The following is a 25,721-nucleotide window of genomic DNA, read 5'->3' as shown; positions in this document are numbered from 1 at the left end:
AATCAAGAAGGGCATAGAGGGCCTGAAATAATTCTCTGAATGTAGAATTGACTGAATCTGGATTTAAATATTGGCAGTGATAGAATAATAAATAATAACCAGGTTCTGATCCTAGATAACTGAGAGGAAACTGTTGCTGTTAACTCAGGAAAAAAAAGAGAATAGGTGTTTTATTAAACTTTTTTTTTCCCCCAGGGAGTCAGGTTGTGCAAAGAGATGGGGAAAATATAATCTAGTATATAATATGTTAGCTTGTGGGTACTGCACCACATTGTGTGTGTGTGTGTGTCCAGCAGGAAGGAAAAAATTTGGGTGTGTAACTCATAAAAGAAATCAGAGATAGAGATGAAATTCAAACTATGGCAGCATATGCTGAAGAAGACCATTTGGAGTGAGGAGAGCTAGAGCTTTGACAAAAGCTCTAAAGGGAGTTGATGGAGAAAAGGGAACCTCTGAAGGAACAGTGAAAAAAGAGAACCAAGAACCTGTTTAGTAGGCCTTAGGAACAGAGTCTTAAGAATGACAGCATAATGTCTGTTTAAAAAAGGTAAAGGAGTGTGAGGATTAAGAAGTAGCCTTGGGATTTGACAGCCAGTATATGTCTAGTGTCTTGAAAAACCATTTATAGAGTGCTGACCTAGAAGGATTGGGAGGGAGAGTTAGATGGCTATGAGGAAATGGATCCAATGAGAATAGACTGCTGATTTAAGGAGTTTTGTAATGCAGATAGTAAGTCTTAGAGGGAGGCTGAATTAAAGAAGTTTTTAGGCTGGGGAGATTTAATTATTTGTATTTTGAGAATAGTCATAAGGGATCTAACCCGTGAGAGAGAATGTGATCAAGAGAAGGCATATAGAAGTTATTTTTCCTCCAAGGAAAAATGAATGACAATAGAAAATTTGAGGTTGAGAGAGTGTTTATGTCAGATAACCTCCATTTTAAACCATAGTTGTCTGCTTAGGGTTGACTTTGGGGTAAGGAAAAACAGTGTAAGTTTGGGAAATGAGCTTATTACAGTTTCAAAGTAGCATTGTACATGGCATATGTAGATGCTCAGTTAATGTTATTCAGGTCCTTCGTATAAGCAGAAGACGTTCATATGTTTTTTGTCATGGATCCAGTTGACTGTTGTTATGAACGGTTTAGTTTATAGATGTTAGTTAGTTTGTAACCCCCAATGTTTCTGCTTCTCTGCTTTCTGAAGGTCATCAGAGAATTGCATTTCCTAGAGTGCTTGTGATATGTAGGGTCATGTCTCTAGTACTGGTCAGTGAGTTATGCGTAGAAGTGATAAACATCACCCTCTACTTGGTAATGCAGATTCTCCTTTCTTTTCTGTCGCAACCTGTATATCATTTGAGATGGTGGCTTCTCTGGCAGCCTGGATTCTTTTAGTTGACTAAGTAGAACCAACCATGAAATACATCTTTGCTGTTTAAGCCACCTATATTTGGAGGTTGTTACTGTAGCAACTTAACCTAATATAGGTGATTGAATTAAAACTTAATGATGGGAATTAGCCAGGTGGTGTGCTGCTCTCATTTAAGGGCATGGGATAATTAAGGGTGTTAGTGAGTACATGTTGCAAGTGAGTATGGGTAAGTACATATTGCCATAATTGTTAAACTAAGTTGGGAAAGTAGGGTTCAAGTGAGACCAAGAAAGAGCTTATAGACTGTACAGGAGCTAGCAAAAAGAAAGTAGCACCTGCATCAACTTAAATAAAATTTTAGGTTCTTGATTTTAAAGGCACATATTAACAGCTGTATTTTGGCATATTGGTTTGCTTTAACGTTTCTAGAGGCAGTAATTCACTCTGATATATGTGAATAGTGTATCTACTCCCATTTATTTCACTTAAAAATATTTTTAAAATACTTTCTTGTACTCTGATTTCAGTGTGATTTTCTGAAATGGTCATCAGTCTTTTTTAAGATTTTAAGTTAAAAAATAAAAATACAGCCAGCCATTTTGCTGTTAATCCAAATCCATCCATTATCAGAAATAACACTTGTAGAATGAGGGACCAAAACTCAAAATGCCATCATGGTTCTCTTTAGTATTTAGAAACCGATTTAGTTACTCTGTGATTATTTACACTTTTATTGATTGTATTTTTCTCTTATACATGTGATTGAATATATCCCAGTGGAATGCAAGTTTTAAAAAAAACTTAGAATAAGTCTGCATGTTAAAATAAGCATCCACTTTAGGATTGACATTTGTAGCTTATCCGGTGCTCACATAAAGTAAAAAAAGAGTTACACTTCTGTCTTATGAAAACGTGTAGACGTAGCTTGATTACATTTCAGCATAAACTGTAAAGTGAACTTCAATTTTCTAAACCTTAAACTATTTGATTACAGAATTTTCATTTTTTCTTGAGAAAATTCTAGATCACAAATTGCTGTTTTGTTTTCAGATTCCTGGATTTTGTGAGAATGAGAAAGGAGTGGTCCCTTGTAATATTCTGGTTGGCTATAAAGCTGTATACCGTTTGTGCTTTGGCTTGGCTATGTTCTACCTTCTCCTATCTCTATTAATGATCAAAGTGAAGAGCAGCAGTGATCCTAGAGCTGCAGTACACAATGGGTAAGGTTTTTAATAAACTTCAATATAAAGTCTGCATAGTCTCTTCTCAGTAATTTTGAGTCTGTCTAAAGAAAGTTTAAGGTAAAATAAACTTGAACAATCTGCAGAATTATTTTATTCATGAATGACAAGGTAAGAAAATCCTCTTGTCTCTATTAGAGAATGTGTTGGAATTTGGAAATATAAATATTAAATAGTAGCCTTGGGTCATTTATTGGTATAGTCTCTGCATTATGTTTAATAAAGTTGACCCATGTGAACAACGCAGGTTTGAACTGTGCAGTTCCACTTTATACGCAGATTATTTTCAACAGTAAATACAGTGTACTACACAATCCATGTTGATCTCTAGTTGAATGAATTCACAGATGAGGAACCTCGGATACAGAGGGCTGACTATAAGTTATATATGGATTTTCAACCATGCAGAGAGTTGGCACCCCTAACTCCAGCATTGTTCAAGGGTCAACTGTATTTTCATCCTAAAAAGGAAGATTTATCATATCTGTGACTAATAATGAGGAGCTTATTCCTCCTTCTCCTCTTAGCTTTTTGTAGGCCAATCTCACTACATAAAACTGAACTCAGTTCCTAAGATGTACAGTGCAGCCAAAATGAAAAACTTTATTCCTTTGAAACAAGGTGATTGATTGATTTTCTAAATGGTTATACTGAACAACCTAGAAACTTCAGGGTCCCTTTTATCAGTCTCCCTTAATATAGAGCACTACTTCTCACACTCAATTTTGAATGTTTTGAATTTTATCACTGTTTTTTCCCCTCATAAATAAAAAAAAATTTTTTGGAATATCTGCTATTGCTTATCTATTAACATGCTACCAAAGACAAGAAGAATGAACAAGTGAAATATTAATGAAAAAAGATGTGCTGTGCCAGGTTGATTTTATTTTGTTTTGTTCCCTTAGTCATTGGTTGTTTTAAATTTTTTTTGCAGTCTTAAAACATCTTTACTAAATGTATTTTTAAACACTTCTCAAAATGTATTACAGGGTGGCTATCACAGTCATTTCATGAGCTAACATTCTCAAAACATGCACTAAGCACTCATGTCACTGTTAATGGTTTTTTTTAATTGAGTTATAATTGACATATAACATTGTGTCAGGTTTAAAGTGTACAAAGTGTTAATTTCATACTTTAATATATTACAGTATGATTACCATCATAGTATTAGCTGACACCTCTATCACATCACGTAATTATTATTTCTTAGTTGTGATGAGAACAGTTAAGATCTAGTCTCTTAGACGCTTTAAAGTACATTTTTCTTTTTCAGATTCCACATATTGGTAATACCATGTATGTTTGTTTTTCTTTGTCTGGCTTATCTCACTTAGCATAATGCCCTCAAGGTCCATCCATGTTGTTGCAAATGACAGGATTTCCTTCTTTCTCGTGGCTGAATGATATTCCATTGTGTATATATACTATAGTTTCTTTATTCATCTGTTGACAGATACTTAAGGTTGTTTTTATATCTTGCCAATTATGAATAATTCTTCAATAAACATGGATGTGCAGATATCGTTTCAGTACCCTATTTTCACTTTCTTTGGATATATACGTAGAAGTGGGATTGCTGGATTGTATGGTAGTTCCATTTTTATATTTTTTGAGGAACCTTCATACTGTTTTCCATAGTGGCTGAACTAGTGTACATTCCCAGTAACAGTGCATAAGGGTTCCCATTTCACTACATTCTCACCAACATTTGTTATTTCTTGTCATCATGATAGCCATTCTAATAGGTCTGAGGTGGTGATATCTCATAATGGTTTTGATTTACATTTCTCTGATGATTAGTGATGTTGAGCACCTTTTCATATGCCTGTTGGCCATTTGTATGCCTTCTCTGGAAAAGTATTTAGTTCCTCTGTCCATTTTTTAATTGGATTGTTTGTTTTTTTAATGAGTTGTATGCGTTCTTTATATATATTTGGTATTAACCACTTTTTGATACATGGTTTGCAAATATTTTCTCCTATTCTGTAGGTTGTCCTTTCATTTTGTTGATTGTTCCTTTTGCTTTGCAGAAGCTTGTTAGTTTGATGTAGTCCCACTTGTTTGATTTTACTTCTGTTGTTTGTACTTTTGCTGTCTCATCCAAAAACTCATTGCCAAGACCAATGTTGTGGAGTTTCTTCCTTACTTTCTTCTTCCCAGTATCAGCATCTTTCTAGTATTGATATCTTTTATGGTATCAGGTCTTAAATGTTTAAGTCTTTAATTCATTTTGAGTTAATGTTGTGAGTCGTGTAATAAAGGAGTCCATTTTCATTTTTCTGTGGTTACCCAGTTTTCCCAAGACTGTTGAGGAGACTGTCCTTTGCCCATTGAGTGTTCTTGACTCCCTTGTCAAATATTCGTTGATCCGAAATGGAAGGGTTTATTACTAAGCTCTCTCTATTCTATTCCATTGGTCTAGGTGTCTACTTTTATGGTACTACTGTTTTAATTACTGTAGCTTTGTAGTATAGTTTGAAATCAGTAAGTGTGATATTTCCAGCTTTGTCCTTCTCATGGCTGATTTGTCTATTTGCGGTCTTTTGTAGTTACATACAAATTTTAGGATTGTTTTTTCTATTTTTTTTTAAGTGGCATTGAAATTTTTATAGGGAGTACTTTGAATCTATAGGTGGCTTTGGGTAGTATGGACATTTTAACTATTCTTCAGATCCACAAACATGAGTTATCTTTCCATTTGGTTGTGTCTTTTTCAGTTTTTTTTTAATTCAGCCACTGTGCCTTTTGGTTGGTGAATTCATTACATTTACATTTAGCGTAATTATTGATATGAAGGACTTACTAATGTCATCTTATTCATTGCTGTCTGGCTGTTTCATATTTCCATAATTTCTTTTTTCTTTGTTAACGCCTATGTAAATTGGTGATTTTCTTTGTAAATTGGTGGTATGGTCTGCTTCCCTATTTTCTGTAAATCTACTTTAGGTTTTTGCTTTGTGGTTACCATGAGGCTTACATAAAACATCTTATAGATAAAACAGCCCATTTTAAGCTGATAGCAACTTCAGTTGTATACAAAAGCCCTACCCATTTACTCCTCTTTTATTTTTTGATATTATAATTTATCTCTTTTTATATTGTATATCCATTAACCAATTATAATAGCTGTTGTTTTTTTTTAATACTCTTTAATCTTTATACAACAGTTACGTAGTTAACACACCATGCTATTAAAGAATTAGATTTTTCTAAATCTGTGTATTTCCATTTACCAGTGTGTTGTATACTTTTGTATGTTTTCGTGTCACTAATTTACTGTCTTTTTGTTTCAACTTGAAGAATTCCTTTCACCATTTTTTACAAGACAGATTTAGTCGTGGTGAATTCCTTGGATTTTGACTGAGAAAATCTTTATTTCTCCTTTGTATCTGAAGGATAACCTTGCTGGACAGAGTAATCTTGGCTGGCATTTTTTTCCTTTCAACACTTTGAGTATGTCACTTAAAGTCATTCTACTCTCTCTTGGCCTATAGGGTTTTCTACTGAGAAATCCACTGAGAGCCTGATGGAAATGACTTTGTAGATTACAATCTTTTTCATCTAGCTGCTTTTAGGATTCTCTCTTGTTCTTTGATTTTTGACAGTTTTCATTATGTAATATGGCTTAGAAGATTTGTTTGCATTGAGCTAATAGTGTGATCTATTAGCTTTGTGAACTTGGATGTCCAGACGTAGGAAGTTCTCAGCTATTATTTCTTTTCTTTCTTTTTTTTTTTGTGGTACGCAGGCCTCTCACTGTTGTGGCCTCTCCTGTTGCAGAGCACAGGCTCAGCGGCCATGGCTTACGGGCCTAGCCGCTCCGCGGCATGTGGGATCTTCCCGGACCGGGGCACGAACCCGTGTCCCCTGCATCGGCAGGCGGACGGACTCTCAACCACTGCGCCACCAGGGAAGCCCCTCAGCTATTATTTCTTTAAACTTTTTGCCCCCTCCTTCCTCTCTTCTTCTGAAACCCAATCATTCTAATATTTGAATTCCATAGATTACTGAGGCTTTCTTCCCTTTTTCATTTTTTTTTCTCTGTTCACCCCTGATTGGGTTATATCAAAATTCCTGTCCGTTTTTTCTGTCTTCCATTTGATCTGCCCTTCTGCAGATCTCTATTGTAATTTTCATGTCTTTTGTTGAATTCTTCAGCTCCAGAGTATGTTTGGTTCTTTTTTATGATTTCTGTCTCTTTGTTAACTTTCTCATTTTATTCATATATTTTTTTCCTGGTTTTTGTTGAATTATCTTTGTGTTTTCTTATAGCTCATTGAGTTTTCTCAAAACAGCTGTTTTGAATTCTTTATCTGCTAGACTGCAATATTTTATGCCTTTGTGCTCAATTATTGCAGGATTATTGTTATCTTTTGGTGGTGAAATGTTTTCTTGATTCTTCATGTTCCTTGTAGTTTTGCATTGCTTTCACATTTGAAGTAGCTGATGCCTCAAATCTCTACTAGTTGTCTTCAGATAAGGTTATTGATCCTGTTATATCTAGGGTTCTCTCTGACTCTGAACACCTGCTTCTCACGTCTTGCGCCTTCCTGTGGCAGAATTCTTAAACTTTTATGTCTTCTCTGGTTCTTTCAACTCATTTGGCTAGCTAGTGGAAATCTGTCGTCCAGGCATTTATTGTGTGTTTTCAAAACTATTCATTTGTACAGTGTACCTTATTTACACTTCCATATACACCAGTTATAATAGCTATTGGTGTATATGTAAAATAAACCTGTGAAATGAAACTAATATTCTCATTTTATCATAATGAATTAAAACTCTCCTAAAATAGTTTACATGATATTCTTCACTTCTCGTTTTCAGGATATCCTCAGAAAGAATAGAATAGTCACATAAAGTGTAGCTGTTCTTTAAGAATAGCTCTTCAAAGATTTCATACATGAAACTACTTGTTGAATGAATATTTATTAATAAAAAATTTTTTTTGTTGTTTTAGATTCTGGTTCTTTAAATTTGCTGCAGCAGTTGCAATTATTATTGGGGCATTCTTCATTCCAGAAGGAACTTTTACAACTGGTAAGAAATCTTTTTTTTCCTTTAATTGTGTGATGTTGATATTTTATAAGGAAATTGAAATAATTGTTGCCTGGAACTGTAACTATTTGTTCCCCCCACCCCACCCCACCCCCGTTGGCAAAATCAAGGCATTTATGTAAACTTTTATTTTTCCTTTTGTATATTGATTGTGAAAATGAAATAATGAAAAGTGAACCAGTCACTCATTTGTGGTTTTTTGCTTTTTTTTTTTCTTTCAGTGTGGTTTTACGTAGGCATGGCAGGTGCCTTTTGCTTCATTCTCATACAGCTAGTCTTACTCATTGATTTTGCCCATTCGTGGAATGAATCATGGGTTGAAAAAATGGAAGAAGGGAACTCAAGATGTTGGTACGCAGGTAAGCTTTTTGTCTTACAGAACATCTTCAAGATAGCTGAAGTTTGAAAGTGAGAACAGATATGTAGACTATGGGAAAATCACGATTTTTATGGTATAATTTTCTGTGAGGAGGTTTTTAGCTTAAGTTTGTGAGTGGCATCTTATCACATTATATCAGCAACTTTACTTGTAGAGAGAGTTTTTGGCATGTCAACTAGGAACATACCCAAGAACCAGGAAATAATCCAGAAGACCATGAATGGCTAAAATAGAAGTTCCAAAGCCTATTGCTGAATGCATGTATATTTTACAGCCTAATTTCCTGGGAAGCCTACAGAAGGTTAAAAGTAAAATATTAAAGGGACGAGGACTGCTAGAAATAGATGAACAAACAGTGGTACAATTCTTAAACAGCAGCAAGCAGGAAAAATAAAAAAGCAACTCTGAAACATTTTGCGTAAGTGCAAAGAATGCCCTTATGTGTAACTAACACCTAAGGGAATTTTTACAGTAGTGTTTTAATGTTTATTTATAATGATGAGCTTGAGTCCTGTGCTTATGCTCTAAAACAGGGATCAAACTTCAGATGCTTACAACAGGTAACAAAAATGAGGGAGGAGAACCAGGTTTAAGTGCATTTTCAATCCTTTTGCAAATAGAAGGGACTGTGATGAATTGGAGAGTGTAAAGGCCTTTATCTAAAATGCATATAGCTACTGCTCAGTTCCATCTAGTAGTTGCCTTGTGGAAATGTGAACCCAGTGTTGCTTAACTTTTCTGATTTTTCCAAAAGAAGCCATAAATCTGGATTTTTATGTGAAATGATCTGAGTTTCAGCTAAAAAAAAAGAACAATTTTTTTAAAAAAATCAGAGTGAAAGCTAAATCCAGCATGTCTGCTAGCTTCATATTTTCTCTCATACAACTAATTTGTGGTATTCGATCTCAGTGGTTAAAATAAAGGGTTTGGTATTCAAAGAAATGAACTTTGGTCGTTTGGAAAATTTACTTATATAGAATATCTCATTTTTTAATGTTAAATCTAGTGTAAGAGTTTCTGCTTTGTTCCCTACTATATCCCTAGGGCCTTTGTAGGTATTCAGTAAGTATTTGTTTGATGGATCCCCTGTCAGTGAGGCACATCGACATAAATACATGTATATTAAGCATACATTAGCACAGAAACTAAAACGTGTGTGTGTGATAGAAGAAACTTACGTTGTCTTATTAAATAATAATGACTTACTCTTGAATAATTTTTTTTAAGATTTTAGTTGATGAGGAAAAGCATTGTTTTGCAGGCAAAATAATTTTCTTAATGCCCTTGTTTACAACTGAATGATTATCATTCTTTAAAAACCTTAATATTTCCCTCCTAGTTATTTTTCTGTGTTTTGAAAATAATGGCTAATACATCTGAATGTGTTTTGGAAACTATGAAGATCATAGTATGTTACTGTCCTTGAAAACACATCATCATAATGAGCTATATATAAAGACTATAAAATTCTTAATGTGATAAAGCTCAGAATATCTTTACCTGCTTATATAGCCTGTGTAATGCTGACATAATGTTAGTTGCTTAAAGTAATATTTTTGAATGAAATAAGATTGCTTGTAAAATGAGCCATATGCCTAATTCCTAATATTAGTGATAAAATCTAATTGTCCAATGTATTTCTTTCACAGCTTTGTTATCAGCTACAGCTCTGAATTATCTGCTGTCTTTAGTTGCTATCGTCCTGTTTTTTGTTTACTATACTCATCCAGCCAGTTGTGCAGAAAATAAAGCGTTCATCAGTGTCAACATGCTCCTCTGCCTTGGTGCTTCTATAATGTCTATACTGCCAAAAATCCAAGTAAGCTTGGATTAGTTCATTAATGTTTATGAAGCTTCTATTTTTTAAGTTTTCCTAAATCTTGAATGATAACAATATTTTTCTGTTTTGCTTATTTTTTTGTAGGAATCACAACCAAGATCTGGCTTGTTACAGTCTTCGGTAATTACGGTCTACACAATGTATTTGACATGGTCTGCTATGACTAATGAACCAGGTATGTTCGTTTGCTTGGATTTGTTTCTTTTTAATGAATCCTGCAGCTTTTCTTTTTTCAAAGATGGTCATTTTGTAAAATTAAGCTCACAGAGAAATGAAGAGAATGGGAATAATACTATTTTCATCTTTGATGTATTGCTATATTTTTTCACTTAGTTTCTTCTTTCACTAGCAAAACTATAAGAAATTATATGAAAATTATAAGAAATATACCTAATTTGTACAGTGCATATGATAGTATACGTAGAAGGAAATAAGAGCTGTTAAAATGTTTGTTGATTCTACTGTAAATAGTATAGTTTTTTTCCACCTATTATTTTTTGTCTGTGATTACCTTAAAAGTGAATATAATTAATTGGTCTTTGTAATCTTTTTATAGGCCAGTTTTATTGCATTCTGTGGGAGTAGAAGCCTGTATATGTCATTTGCAGTGAAACAAATTAGAAGTTAATAATTACAGTCGACCCTTGAACAACAGAGTTTTGAACTGCACAGGTCCACTCATCCATAGATTTTTTTCAAATATATGTACTGCATTACTACACGATCTGCAGATATGAATGGCTGGACATGGAGGCCAGCCATAAAATTATATGCAGATTTTCGACTGTGTGAGGGGGTTGATGCCCCTAATCCACTTGTTGTTCAAGAGTCAACTGTACTATTTTTTGAAAAGGAAAAAAATGGTCTTTCTCAGAATAAAGAAAAATTATAAAATGTTTTCTGAATCTTATATTTCATTGAGTTTATAAATTTTATAGATGCTTTATCACTAGTTGGAGAAAATGTTTTTGTTTTTGTTTTTTTTAGTTTACTAGAGAAAGATTCCTTATATTTGTCCAGGTAAGTGTCTAGAAAAAAACTAATAGTAATTTGCTTTAGGGATTATCCTTATATGAATGGCTTAAAGATAAAAAACATTTTTCATTGATAAGGTGGCAATTGACATATCTGGCTTTGTGGGAGGAAAACATGTGGGACACTTAAGTGGATACCAACCCTATTTAAATTCTTTATTTACGGGAGTCAAAAGGCTGAATAAGCATTAGGTCATTATGCCTTGTTTGCTCATTTCCACAAACTATTTGCTAAAATTCTAGTAACTGATTTTACGTATAAACTATATAACAATGTAGTTTGGCAAATTGATAATAACAATAGTCATTTTATTGAGTTTATCTCACACTTTGTAGTAGAAAAGCCAGTGCATTTTAGTTTAGAATATCTGAATTTTATTCTTTACTTGAGCTTTGCTTTAGAGGTCGTCTAAATTTCACCAGTTTCCTGATCAACGAAAAGCTTAATGTCTCAGCTCCTGCATGAGGTTGAAAATGGTTTTCCAAGCACGTCTATAAAATTAGCACTATAAAATTTTTATAAAAAGGTCTCTATAAATAAAGTTGTCTTAAAGTATTTTTTTTTGTGCCTTTTTCTAACAGAATGTTTTGAATTTGCAAGAGTATAAGAGTTAAAAAGAACTACATTGTGCTCTGAAAAAAATTTTATACTATTCTGAGATTTTAATTTGACCTTAATTTACATTATAGAAACAGAGTGCAACCCAAGTCTACTGAGCATAATTGGATATAATACAACAAGCACTGTCCCAAAGGAGGGGCAGTCTGTACAGTGGTGGCATGCTCAAGGAATTATTGGACTAATCCTCTTTTTACTGTGTGTGTTTTATTCAAGGTAAGAAAAATTATGGATTTTCATTTTTTTAAAAGTCCAGCTATTATTCATATATGAATCTTTAAATTCCCCATTTTTTCCCTTCTCTCTTCCTAAACTGTCTTCCATGCAGCATCCGTACTTCAAACAATAGTCAGGTTAATAAACTGACTCTAACAAGTGATGAATCAACATTAATAGAAGATGGTGGAGCCAGAAGTGACGGATCACTGGAGGATAGAGATGATGTTCACCGAGCTGTAGATAATGAAAAGGATGGTGTCACTTACAGTTACTCCTTCTTTCACTTCATGCTTTTCCTGGCTTCGCTTTATATCATGATGACCCTTACCAACTGGTACAGGTACTTATATTTTATGAAAACTTTGCATGTGGAAACTGATGGCTTTTTTGTGATTTCATTGTTAAATGTGGTATGGAGTACTTTTTAATCCTCCAATATATTTCAAAATTTACAACTAAATGAATAGTGAGATCAGTTTCAGAAATGCAGGCTTTATTTCCTTGCTTCAGCAATAACAATCATTGAAATATTTCCACATCTTGAAGAGACTGAAATAAAGTTTCATGAAACTAACACATTGCTTAGGGAAATACATGTTGACAGTTGATCAAACACAATGCTTGCTTTTCTTTTTAATACTGACTAACCAGTTCCCAACGTAGTGCAATAAAAAGATACCTTTCTTCTGTTTTGTTCAAACTTTGTCATTAAAATGTTTGAAGATTTCAAAATTGAGATGTGAATACACTAACATAGATGGATTCTTAGAATTCTTCAAAACTAATTTTTGTTTTTTTATCACTTCAAAACTAATCTTTTTGAAGATTAGTTAGTTGGAAGATAGCGGTTTATATTTTGTTTTTAAAAATTCTAGTTTTGTCCAAAGGACTACTGAAAGATTTAAGATTCAAGTTGAACTATGTGGTAGGGCAGTTCTAGTTTTAATAATTTTCAATGCATAATATCCTTAACAGTTTGTAAGAGGGCTCTGAATACCATCAAACGATGTAGAGAGAAGATTATTCTTTGCTTTATTTCTTTGAGAGCAGCCTCTACCAGCATTTATTATTGAAAAATACATATATTTTAAAATTCCTACACTGCAGTTTCTTAAGGTATACGAACCCAAATAGTTCTCAGTAATTCACAGCTTTGGCTGTCAGGGTAATAGTAAATGTTAAGATTAGATGAAAAATATTTTTGGTATGTTTCATCAACATAAAAGTCAGCTAACTTTGGGATGTATTTCCCTCCCAGTTTCTTAAATCTGAGAAGGTGGAGGGGGTTCCCATATACACTCTGAACAGATTATATTCTTTATAACATAAAGACTTACCAATTCTAAACTGTATGTCTTATTTATTTATCTAGAGGTCACATTCCATTTCTCTATCTTGTAATTAGTGAGCCAGAAAAACAAAGATTTTCTGAGTATTATCTAAAAGAGCTATTTCAGAGGCCTGTGTCCTCTACTCCTTTAAAGAAAATTGATTTTACCTTCACATTAGCTATCAAAGTGGTGTGGAAAAGCAAGGCAACAGATAATTAGTCCAGCAACTATATATCTGTTATCACAAATTATATACAAAGAATATTTCTGAAGTAATGAAGCCTGATGGCTTGATGACCGATAATCCAACCTCTCCCCCACTTTTTCTTCCTTAAATCTTAGGTATGAGCCTTCTCGTGAGATGAAAAGTCAGTGGACAGCTGTCTGGGTGAAAATCTCTTCTAGTTGGATTGGCATTGTGCTGTATGTTTGGACACTGGTGGCACCACTTGTTCTTACAAATCGTGATTTTGACTGAACGGGACTTCTGGCATGAAAGTCTCACTTTGATCATCACTTATTTGAAATTAACAGTATTCCCAACTTTTGTAAAGTTGCGTATATGTGTGCTTCCCATGTAACTTCTCCAGTGTTCTGGCATGAATTAGATTTTACCGCTTGCCATTTTATTCATTATAGTCTTGCCAAGCACATTGATAGGTGTTTTAGATTGAAGCAGAGTTTTGAGTATGGTGGTGGTGGTTAGTTAGGAGAAGTGGACATTGTTAGGTTTATCCTTTGCTCAGTACCTGTGAAAAGAATAAAAACAAAACTGCTTGACAGTTTGATGTTTAAATTGTGTTATAACTTAAGCTGTTTTAGAAAAATACGAAAAGAAATTTATGGCTGCCTTCTGAAATATTTGATGCCTTGCCCTACAGGATACTGCAAAGAACATGGCTATCCTAAAATTTTATAAACAAGTCAGTTAAATGCCAGTTTTCTAAAAAATCTTTTCAGATTTTTCCCTTGATAGGAAGAGCAGGAACTTACACAGGTGTGGAATGTTTGATAGACAACAGTGTAGCTTATGGTGGAGACTGAGATACAGAGCTTTCAAAGAAAGATTGCTGCTGGTGGGTACTAAATTGAATACCCAAGGTGGTTTGTAATGATTCCTGGGTAGGGATGGCCTTCCATACTTACATAGTGAACTTTGTTTTGGTCATTATAAACACATGCAGATGTGTTAAAATGTGTTCAGTGGGTTCAGTGGAGTGATTAGGAACTCTGAAGGATTTAGACAAAGGCCTTGAAAAGCATAATCATGGGTTAGAAGGAAGTTGAAAATCACTTGGAAATTTGTTTTGAAAATCAGAGTTGATAAACTTTTGACAGAACAGGAAGAAACTGCAAAATAGGCTTCAGTAGACAAAGTCTCATTTAGTTTTCTCATTTAAAAAATGAAGAAACTGGGCTTCCCTGGTGGCGCAGTGGTTGAGAGTCCGCCTGCTGATGCAGGGGACGTGGGTTCGTGCCCCGGTCCGGGAGGATCCCACATGCCACAGAGCGGCTGGGCCCGTGAGCCATGGCCGCTGAGCCTGCACGTCCAGAGCCTGTACTCCGCAACAGGAGAGGCCACAGCAGTGAGAGGCCCGTGTACCGCAAAAAAAAAAAAAAAAAAGAAACTGAAGCATAGGCTTAAACACAGCTTATCAGTGGCAAAGCTGGGAAATCCCAAGTCTGTCAAAACAACTGGCATTCTTTCTGCCATTCAAAAATAATTACTATTCAAATATATGCATAATAGATTTTACACCTTGTGAGTGGTGGATAATTTATGTGATGTGAGTTGCTGGTGTCCAGCATGCCTTCTACACACAGGCCAGGAGAATGATGGACTGCTGTAAACCCCTGCTTACAGTATACTATACAGTTCAAAAGATGCTTTTGTATTTGCTGCCATCCAATTGAAATATATAGATTATAATCTTTCAACCTGAAAATCAAGCAGTATCAGTGTTAACTTAGGTAGAAACTCTTAGTTACTTGTGTGATTAGTGTCTTAATGAATCTTAAAATCTACATTTACTTCTTTTAAGATACTTATTAATGTGAATGAAGTATAACAATTTAATTTCCCACCTGCGTTGATATTGTGTTCATGATTTCAAATGGCTGTGTTCTATCTTTAAATAAATGAATTCAGAGAAAGTGTGTGGTGTATTAATTCTTTAGCAGTTTGAATTTAGGTGGTATAATATTCAGATCTACTTTCTTCCTGTGTACGTGACACTGAGGGTTAACTGACCATTTTCTGTACTGAAAAACTGAGTTGTTTTAAGGTGATATTTACCCTTTTTTGGTCCTCTGTAAGAAACTCCTGAGTGGATCTCAAAGGTAATTCAAGAGGTGTTCTCCTAAAGAACCTTCAGGAGGGAGACCAGTTAAGTTTGGAAAATATTTTTAATTCATTTGATTGATAGATACTCTACACTTGCTGTGTCCTCCAGGCATTTTTTCCCTGAGTGGCCAACTGATGCTTCTTTCTCTGACAATTAAGATAGATAGTATTAAAAATAATAATAATAAAATGCTCTATTCCATAACAATGAAATATCAGGAAGAGAAATTATTAAAGAAACAATCCCATTTACCTTTGCATCAAAAAGAATAAAATACCTAGAAATAAACCTACCTAAAGAGGCAAAAGACCTGTACTCTGAAAACTTAAGATGCAGATGAGGGAAACTGAAGACAACACAAACAGATGGAAAGATATACCATGTTCTTGGCTTGGAAGAATCAGTATTAAAATGACCATACTACCCACAGCAACCTACAGATTCAATGCAATCCCTATCAAATTGCCAATGGCATTCTTCACAGAACTGGAACAGAAAAAAATTTTAATTTGTATGGAAACACAAAAAGCCCCGAATAGCCAAAACAATCTTGAAAAAGAAAATGAGCTGGAGGAATCACGTTCCCTGATTTCAGACTATACTACAAAGCTACAGTAATCAAAGCAGTATGGCACTGGGACAAAAAGACACATAGATCAATGGAACAGGATAGCCTGGAAATAAACCCACACACTTGTGGACAGTCTATGACAAAGGCAAGAATATACAATGGAGAAAAGACAGTCTCTTCAGTAAGTGGTGCTGGGAAAACTGGACAGCTACATGTAAAAGAATGAAATTAGAACATTGTTTAATACCATATACAAAAATAAAATGGATTAAAGACCTAATGTAAGACCAGGTAATATAAAACTCCTAGAGGAAAACATAGGCAAAACACTGACATAAATTGCAGCACTTTTTTGGACCCGTCTCCTAGAGTAATGGAAATAAAAGTAAGTGAATGTGACCTAATTTAACTTAAAAGCATTTGCACAGCAAAGGAAACCATAAACAAAAGACAAACTGCAGAATGGGAGAAACTATTTGCAAATGATGCTACTGACATGGGATTAATTTCCAAAACATACAAACAGCTCATACAGCTTAATATTAAAAAAAAAACACCAATCAAAAAATGGGCAGAAGACCTAAATAGACAACTTGTCACTATTTGGCCATTGTTCCACCCTTTTTAGTACTATCCTGTTCCAGAGAGACAGACCAATAGGGTATGTGTTTGTATGTGTGTGTGTGTACAATACAGAGGCTGACAAGTCCAAAATCGGGCTGCTTGGGTTCGTTTTGAGACTGCACAAGAGGTATTACAGAAGCTTTGGGCTCAATCTAGTAAGTCAAGGTTAATATCAGCAGTGAAAAAATCAGGTTGATAGCATTTACCTTTCATGTGTTGAAAGTGGCACTTCACTTCTATGATCTTTCCCAAAACCCATAATCCCAGTCTAATGGGAAGAAACATCAGGTAACCCCAAATTGAGGAGCACTACAAAATATCATGCCAGTACACCTCAAAATTGTCAAGGTCTAGCTTATTTGTATTGCAGTTACTCTGTTTGAAACCAATTCCCTGAAATTTGACTTGCTTTATGGCCTAATATGCAACTGATTCTCAAAATATTTCATGTATGCTTGATATTTCAATTAGGCTCTAATTCTCAAATGTAGCATTTTATGTATGTTCATCATGTGTCATTTTCCCAGTCTGTGGACCTTTTGTTCTCACACTTCAGCCTCTAAATTCCTGAGTATATACCATCCCTATGAAACACACAGTGACACACCCCAAAAGAACACTTAGCTGTAAGTCACAGGCTCTCCTGTGGGCCTACTTGTATCCCACTGAGGCAAAAGAAGCTTGGAGGTGGGATGAAGATGAGGGGTACCCTCTAAAGTATTCATACTATGCTATTTGTTTTCCAAACAGCACACAGACTTTCTGCAGTAAACACAAGTTAGGTTACTTTTAAAGGAATCAGTTTCCAGATGTTCAATTTCCATGCGTACATGGAAATTTCCTAAAGTTGATGCGCTTGAAAAGATGCCTCAGGACAAGGCATCATCCCCCTTAACAATTACTCTTTTCACATTTGACAAAACAAAGGATATATAATACCTCTTAATTCATTCTGAGTCTTAATACCAAGGCACTTTGGATAAAACCGCTAAACACAGAAGTAGAAACAATTTTAAATATTGGTAAGAGAACGACACTGGTTTAAAAAATCTTTAGGTGATTATTTCTTTCAATGAAATTGAATCAGGATGATCTAATGAAATTACCAGCTAATAAATTTTAAAATACTTAGTGAATTCTGAAGGACTTCAAATAATTGAGTGACACTGCTGTAACAAAATCTCTTCTTTATATTATAAAAGTTTCTTAGGACTCTAAAAACAAAAAAAATTGATGCTCTTATTATATTGATATAAACTTACCCCCAGATAATAAAACATCTGGGGAAAAAAAAATCCCTGAGATCTGTTCACCCCACAAAAAGATGTATTTCTGGTAAAATTTTACTTTGTATGTTTAACAGTTCATCAAAATTTGGACTATATTCTATTAACAAACACTAAAATCTCTTAACAGATCAGTCCCCCAAAATTCAGAGACAGAATATAATAAAGGTCTGTCCCCCGCTCCCTGCCCCACCTGAAGTCTAAATGAATATCCAGGATTGATGGGTGGCTCTCCTCTAAGCGGCGATTCAGGAAGCCAGGTTTCTCCCTTCTCCTGTGTATACTCGGAAGCCACATACTCCTCTGCATCAAGCTAGCAGATGGGTAAAAGGTGAGGAGGGTTGCATGGGGGAGATGTTCACAGACCAGACCTGCAAGTTCTGAACATCACTTTTCCTGATTTATTAGAATTCAATTACATAGCTACCCTGTTTACAAAGGTGGAAATAATCTAACTGCATGATAGGAAATGGTTCAGCAATCAGTTAACAGTCTCTGCCACATAGGTTTATACTGTTTTAATCACCTGTGTATTTATAATTGGAGACAAACTTTAATGCTTAGAATCTTAAGGTTACAGAATAAAATTTCAAATTTTGTTGCAGAGAAGTGCAACAATTATCTTCAATGTATGACTGTCACGCATAATAAAAGTAGGATAAAATTCTTTGGAGGAAGTGGAATGGATGATGAAGAACATCAAATCACTACGGTATTTAGATTCTTTCCAATACATTTAAAAGCAAGTAACAACTATTTTTTTAAATGGCAGTATTTAACACTATCCTAAACTCTTCCCGAATACTTAAGATGAAAAAATTTAAATGTCACCTTAAAAAGTACTAGGAGGTATAAGGTTTTCAAAATTATTTTTTAACTACTTCTAGAGTTATCCCCAAAGGAGAAGAAACTTAATCATATCCCACAGTGAGGAAGGGAAGCGAAAAAGAAAAAGCCTCTGAAGCTCTCTTCTCCTCAGTCTCTAAGCTCTTCACATCTTAACAATCTCTAAGAAAGTGACCTCTAAAGCTTACGCAGAAAACTGTTCTGGGTTCTTAAATTAGTTCACCAAGATCCCACTGTCAGAGCCAAGTATTTTAGGATCTGCTAAGGAAGGGTTTCTTATCCCTCTGTGCTACGCTTTATTTGAAATTTTACATCACAGTAAGAGAGTTCCAAGATACTGAGACTATAACCAACAGGAAGGCCATCTTGGCAATTGCTCATCCAACTGCCCTAGAAAATATTCAGATACTAGCTCACTGCTTTCAGTCCTCTGCTTGAAGGTACAATTCTTCAAGTGATAGTGCCCTGGCCTTGCATTAAGTCTAATTCTTCTGAGCAAGTGTTCCAAAGGAAAGAAGTGATTTAACTGTTTCTCTTATCTTCTCTCAGGGCAAAAATTATAGGCCCTTGGCATCCAGTGATAATGTTCTTACCTAATTTGGGACAACTGGAAGCATACTTTTCTCAGTTCTTTATTAGCAACATAGAAAGCAAGCCAGCATAATTTTTAAATTTGGAGGCATTAAATGTCTTCCTTGTTGCAATACACAGTCTATCTTCTGAGATGAGGCACAAAGATCTTGGTATGACTCATATTAAGAATAATGGATAACAGACAAAGTTTACAGTTTAAGTCTGTCTACTTCCTATGAAAAGGAAAAACTGTCACATGGATGTCACCTCCAAAGAAGACACATAACAGACACTAGTACGCAACATTCATTATATTTATTTTACTAAATATTATGCTTCAAAAAAACACAAACAAACCAGAAAACTTTTACTTAAAACTAGTCCAGCGAGGTGGATGGGCTGACGGCACCCACCCCCCTTCTATGTACACGGAGCTGCGACTGCCTCAGACAGCAAGCACTCAAGTACACGTTGCCTTTCCTGTTGGACATGAATGAGCTTCTCTGAACCAAGAGAGACAAATGAAGTTTTACAAGATACAGGCACTTTATGTTCCCAGTTTTATAAAGAAGTCAAGTGAAAAATACTTAATAAAAGCAACTGGAACAGAGAAAGCTTTAGGAGTTCTACCATTAGTTATAGTGACTTACACTCAATGCAAACAAGACAGCATCAACAAGTAAAACAAAGAAACAAAAAGTTTAACTGGGGTTAATGAACATACATGTAAAAAACAAATCCAATTTGCTGTAATTGGAGAAAAATGGCCATTTGAATCCAACTTAAAGATATGCCAATACTGTGATTTAACGCATCAAATCTTATGTACCTACGTAGCTGAGTAACATTTGAAAGCTTTGCAAGAGTGTGTGGTTAGTGAGAAAAGCAAAAGGTGCTTTTGATTCCACAGTATCTGATTAAACGAAACAAAGCAATTTACAAAAAAAAGTACCAAATGATACTTTAAAATAAATAGTTCATCATTTTGATGAATATATACACGTAGAGTCCACTTCCTGGGGATTTAGCTATCTAAAAGTGGCATATCACTATCCAGAGGTGCAGGAGCAAGTTCACATAAATAAAACAGTGTGGCTTCACTAGCTTCAGCTTCAGTCAATGGCTCCAGGCGAACAAGCTTACTTTGGGTTGGTTCTGGGTCCAAGCTGCTGTCCAGAAGCTCATCAACTTCTATGGGTTTATCTACAGAGGACATAACTTCTGATGATGCTGTACTCCCCTGTTCAACAGTAGAAGCAGGGTTCCCATCGAGGAATGCAAGAAGTGGAAAGGCAGTGTACTGTATAAGCTGCTTATCTATAACAAAGATAAGAAGACTGATCTTTTATCACCAGCTTATATAGAGTTCAAGCTATATGGTGGAAAAAACAGAAGCAGATGTGCATATGTGCAATCATTACCCTTATATAGCCAAACAAGAAATATCACACTTTGTGTCAGTAAATTTAAAAATGTACAAGTCAGAAAATGTACACTTTTATTCAACAATTAAGAATTGAGGGTTCTTTCAGTTCTCCTGAAGTTAAATAGGGGGGAAAAAATGACGATCTTTAAGAACTATTACCACACCAATTCAATTTCCTTTATATGCTGGAACCTTGATACGTTATGCATAGAACTGAGACTAATACAAATCTGTGTTCAATTGTTAAGCATGGCAAAACCTTCCTTGGCCCACAGTTTCTACATAGAAATGTTTATTTAAAAAAACTAATACTACATTTATACCTACCTGTTTTGGGTTTAGATTTTCTTCCCTCTTCTGAAACTGGCTGAACTACATTGCTCTTGGTTTCTAATCCTTTATTCTCGGACTAAAAGAGAAAAAATAATATAAAAATACTTGTCTCATATTTTATATGTTCCTGAAAAATAGCAAAAAATTAAAAACTGGTAAAATATAAGAATATTGGTATGTTCTCTGAAATATATAGGAAAGGGGAGCATCAGGAAAGATGAACTAGGGAGAGAAAGAGATTTGAGTAGAGGTAATGAAACTGCCTAAGAAAACTACTGCTGTCATCAGGTGGATGAAACAAAGAACCTGAACTAGGATGACACTAAGTACAAAAAGGAGGGAGCATTTCAAAAGTAGAACAGACAGAATTTGACAAGAGTAGAAGATGGTAATGAATCAAAGATGGCTAGTTTCTAATTGCTAATGAAGAGATAATTCTTTAAATAATTAAATTCATTTTAAACAGCTTTGATTTAAAACGTATTACACATTTCTTTTCACTCACAAACAGAATATTTAGCGTAACTGAACACGTTTACAGTAGCTCAGGATAACATCCTTCAAACTAGTTATCCCTATATTTGGAAGTCTCAAAGTTGAGGTGATGTTTCTTCATTTCCTTTTTGGCTCTTTCAATTCTTTTCTGTCATTTAAATTGCTTCTTTCAACCACTGTCTTCTCTCCTTACATCTGATTGTAAGGGGATTAATCTTTAAATGTTAAGTTCTTCAGTGTTCTTTTCAACGATGTTCAAACTGAGGTGCTGAGGTTCACAATTTTTCCTGAATAGCTGTAAGTCCCAGATATCTGCACACTTGTAAACTATATATGATGTAACAAACATACTAATTCCTATAATTTCCCTGATATTCATCACAAAATTAAGCAGTACAAGTTTCCAGGCTTCATAGATAATAATGACTCCAAGACATAATAAAAACTACTTAAACTTCCACCAAAATTTACATTAAAATATTTCATTTAGCATTCACTATAAATAAACATTAATGAAATAATACCTTCTGTATTTTTCTACTTCCTAAAATAGGTATTTTCCAAGGATGCCACTCTTGTTATTCTAAATGCATATTAGAACCAGGATGACAAATGGGTTTCATCTCCCATACAAACTGTTGCTTATTAGTAGTGACCACTTAGACTGCTACAGTGAGGAGTATAAGGCATCCTGACTCATTAGTAAAGAGTGCTGTAATACATGTCACATAATACCTGTCATGAGCAAGGGAATGACAGCTGATGTGTCAATTATTTAAAAACAATCTAGATTCTAAAACTATGATAAAAAGAATCACTCTCCATTTTAATTTTTCTATAGAGCAATACGTAAACTTGCTGTTTAACTGCTATTTCTAAAAGCTTCTGGGAACAGGAGATGATTCAAGAATAGAGAACGACTCAATGTCTAACAATAAACAAACAGTACAGCACATTCACTAAATGAATGCATGATATGGGTTCATTCAACTTAAGGTCTCACATTCAATAACATATTTACTGAAACACAGTACTGACGTGGTCCACAGATTCTTATAATATAAACCTAGCCAAACTATAGTCCAAATGCCAAATTCAGCATCCTGACTTTACTGAAAGTAAAGTTTTACAGAAGCACAGCCATACTCATTCTTTTATGTATTGTCTACGGCTGCTTTTGCACTACAAATTGCAGTTGACTAGTTGTGACAGAGAACACCTGGCTTCATGCAAAACCAAAAATATTTAGTCTTCACAGAAAAAGTATGATAACCCCTGATATAAATCATCCAAATACTGAATGTATAATCAACCTTCTAGTTCAAAAATTCACAAATTCCTTCAACTTTAAGTTACCCAGGCTATAACTTTGAAAATGCAGAAAATGTGGTCAGGCCATCCTCACACATGACAATGGTCAGAAAAATTCCACCTCCTCACTCTAATACCTCATATTTATTTAATATGTGTTCATTTTTTACTATAAAGAACACAAATAAAAATTTTGATTCCACTAATCTAGAATTTGTACACATTTCAGGGGACCTGATTTACCTTTTTATTCAATGAAAAACGGGATTACAGAACAATTTGGTATAAATACAAGATAAATGAAGTATATACCTACTCAAGACAATAAGCTATACAACGAAACAGAATGATTTCTAAAGGTCTGCTCTAACAACTTCACACTGTTCTTATTACTCATTAAAAACCAGTTCTAAAGAATTTGTTAACATCTGCTAATCCCAACTGCAGGTACTATACATTTAAGAAAATAAAACAATTACTTAAAAAAAAAGTCCAAAATCCGTACTTCACTGTTTCAACTCACCTTACCTACAAATAGTATAAATCCCTGTGCTTTTACTGTATACTAATAAAATGAAGGAACTTATTTTAAAATATGGGTACCCTTAAATTTTCAATAAAAAAATGCTGAGAAGTTTTTAATAGATGGAATAAGAATGTAAAATGAAGACACAGAACATGAAGAAATCATATTCTAATAATTTTTTTCAGTGATATACCTGAATATGCCAAATTTAGTCAGTTTATCTCCCAGCACATTGAGGGCTGATTTCACACTGGTACTTAACAGCACAAGGCACAGAAGAATTGGGCAATGATTCACCCCATAACCAAAAGCTAATTTTTCATCTAGAATTTTATTATCTTGATCACATTTATTAGGTAAGAATATAAAATGCTTTTTGTAACTGGGAGTGATACTGCTCTCTACTTACTAGGACTGTTTTCAAATTCTTACAGCTACGGGTCCTGAGCAACACAAATTAAAACTTACTTTTGTATTATTGATGTAATCTGTGGGATTCATCTGCACAGAACTAGTGAAAAGCTGAAAGACCAAACAAGAAAGATGATAAGTTTAAAAAATATTTAAAAAAAATTAACTGTGTGTTCAAAATTTCTATACAGCCATGTTGGGTGAAAAGATGTAGCTCCTGCACTAGGAAGTTTCCATATAGTAAAGCAAGTTTGGAAGAGAAAAGCGGAAAGAAAAACGAACAAAAGCAGAGCAAGCTAGCCCATGCATTAGCTGTTTTAAGAATTTCTATTCTATAAAGTAGTAGGGTAAATCACTTGAGACAAATAGTGGTTTTCCCCACCTCCCCTCTCCTTCATTTCCTTTATTTTTTCCTCCCGAAAAGCCTCTGGCCTTAAATGGCACCCAGGGCTGAGTCCCTTGCCCTGACAAGAGCCTTCACTGACTACCTGCTAATTATGTGATAAACTTATAGAATCTGCTCTATGACAGTGGTTCCTAAATTACACCTCAAGTAGAGCCCTCTGACCAAATGGCTTAACTCCATGTTGGTTCTTTTCACCTCACCTAGCAAGGGAAGCCATAAATGCAAAGACCACTGCCTACTGCTTACTGCACTCCTCAGACCAGCCACTTTACAAACATAACTTTTGTTTATGTCATAAGCTTCAAAGTCATCCAGTCCACAGGGATTTACTGAGCATCTAAGAAATAAATGACATCATGAAGAATACAAGATGAAGACACTATTCCTGCTCTCCAGGAGCTTACAATCTAAAAGGCAAAATAAGAATAACATCAAATAGCAACATATGATCAGATACAATCCAGTATTACAATAATAATGGATGGTGGGGCTCAAAAGTACTAAGGAGCTAAGAGAAAGGAAAACAGACACACACACACACCCCGTCCCTCAGATGAAACAAAAAGTCTTGATAAAACTATGTGACATGTAGTTCCTGGAGAATGGTTAGGACTTAGAAAGGAGAGGATGAAGGAGTACATTGTTACAGCATTAGCAACAACAGAGAGGAAGAAATGGTTGTGAGGTAAGTTCTACAAATAAGATGGTAAGTCCAAATAATGCAGAAGTCCTGAGTTGAATAGTAAGTTGTATACATAAGGTTCAAAAGGTACGGCAAGGCCAATGAATGGACAGGACATTCTGTCAGCAATAAGAGACTTGGGAGTGGCCTGAGTAATGAAATATACTGACTAAAGCATTTTAAGAGAATGAGCACACCAAATGGTTTGCAGGATAGAATGAAATGCAGAGATGCTCCTCCACCCTCTCTAAACACTGATTCCTTTCCTTAAAGTTCCACATTCATTGTGGCCCTAAAAATATCCCCAGCTCTTCTTTTCCTTTCATTAACATTTCTTCCTTTCATAACTTTTCCTCCTACTGATCCATGAAGAGGAAGAGACTCAGTTTCTTAAGAGTAGGTAACTATACATCACTGCCCATCTCTACCAGTTCAGCTTGTACTTGCCTCAGAGGCCTGACCAGATTTTGTCCCTGCTGAGAGTGGCATCTGAGGAGGACCAGCAGTATAAACTCCTCACTCCTTCTTTGCCTCAATCCCTCTACCCACTGACTCAGGGATACCTTCATGTATTCCCAGCAGACGCATGGTCTGAAGTAGGAAAATAGATCATGTATGAGGAGCTGACAGAGTTGAATTCTAAGGTCAAGTCTCTCCTACTGATTCCACACTGGGTCACTTGTACTGAACTCTGCAGCAAGAACCCATGAGCTTCTCAGCATACTTATTACTCACACATGTTCTTACCATCTTTGCCATCTCAGAGAATAAGGCAACCTATGGGTAGATT

The 25,721-nt window shown here is 34.9% G+C and overlaps 2 protein-coding genes across 3 annotated transcripts in view; one reads left to right on the top strand and one right to left on the bottom strand.

The window, feature by feature from the left end:
* SERINC1 (serine incorporator 1) overlaps positions 1-14,724 on the top strand; it is a 31,735-nt gene extending 17,011 nt beyond the window's left edge. Inside the window, exons 3-10 of the mRNA XM_030853562.2 lie at positions 2,423-2,592; positions 7,577-7,656; positions 7,896-8,033; positions 9,703-9,872; positions 9,978-10,068; positions 11,618-11,762; positions 11,875-12,105; positions 13,439-14,724. Of these exons, the coding sequence (XP_030709422.1) occupies positions 2,423-2,592; positions 7,577-7,656; positions 7,896-8,033; positions 9,703-9,872; positions 9,978-10,068; positions 11,618-11,762; positions 11,875-12,105; positions 13,439-13,574 (1,161 nt within the window). The 3' untranslated portion in view covers positions 13,575-14,724. The remainder of the gene's footprint in view (positions 1-2,422; positions 2,593-7,576; positions 7,657-7,895; positions 8,034-9,702; positions 9,873-9,977; positions 10,069-11,617; positions 11,763-11,874; positions 12,106-13,438) is intronic.
* Positions 14,725-19,637: 4,913 nt separating this feature from the next.
* HSF2 (heat shock transcription factor 2) overlaps positions 19,638-25,721 on the bottom strand; it is a 36,698-nt gene continuing 30,614 nt past the window's right edge. The window contains exons 11-13 of one of the 2 annotated variants that reach the window (XM_030853563.2): positions 23,901-23,954; positions 21,095-21,176; positions 19,638-20,658 (exon numbers count right to left, since the gene is read on the bottom strand). In XM_030853563.2, the coding sequence (XP_030709423.1) occupies positions 20,366-20,658; positions 21,095-21,176; positions 23,901-23,954 (429 nt within the window). In that variant the 3' untranslated portion in view covers positions 19,638-20,365. The remainder of the gene's footprint in view (positions 20,659-21,094; positions 21,177-23,900; positions 23,955-25,721) is intronic. The other variant, XM_030853564.2, reaches the window with a different exon arrangement.

The sequence above is a fragment of the Globicephala melas genome, chromosome 14, assembly GCF_963455315.2.
Source record: "Globicephala melas chromosome 14, mGloMel1.2, whole genome shotgun sequence".
NCBI classification, from domain to species: domain Eukaryota; kingdom Metazoa; phylum Chordata; class Mammalia; order Artiodactyla; family Delphinidae; genus Globicephala; species Globicephala melas.
This window is presented reverse-complemented; position numbering and strand designations above follow the sequence as displayed.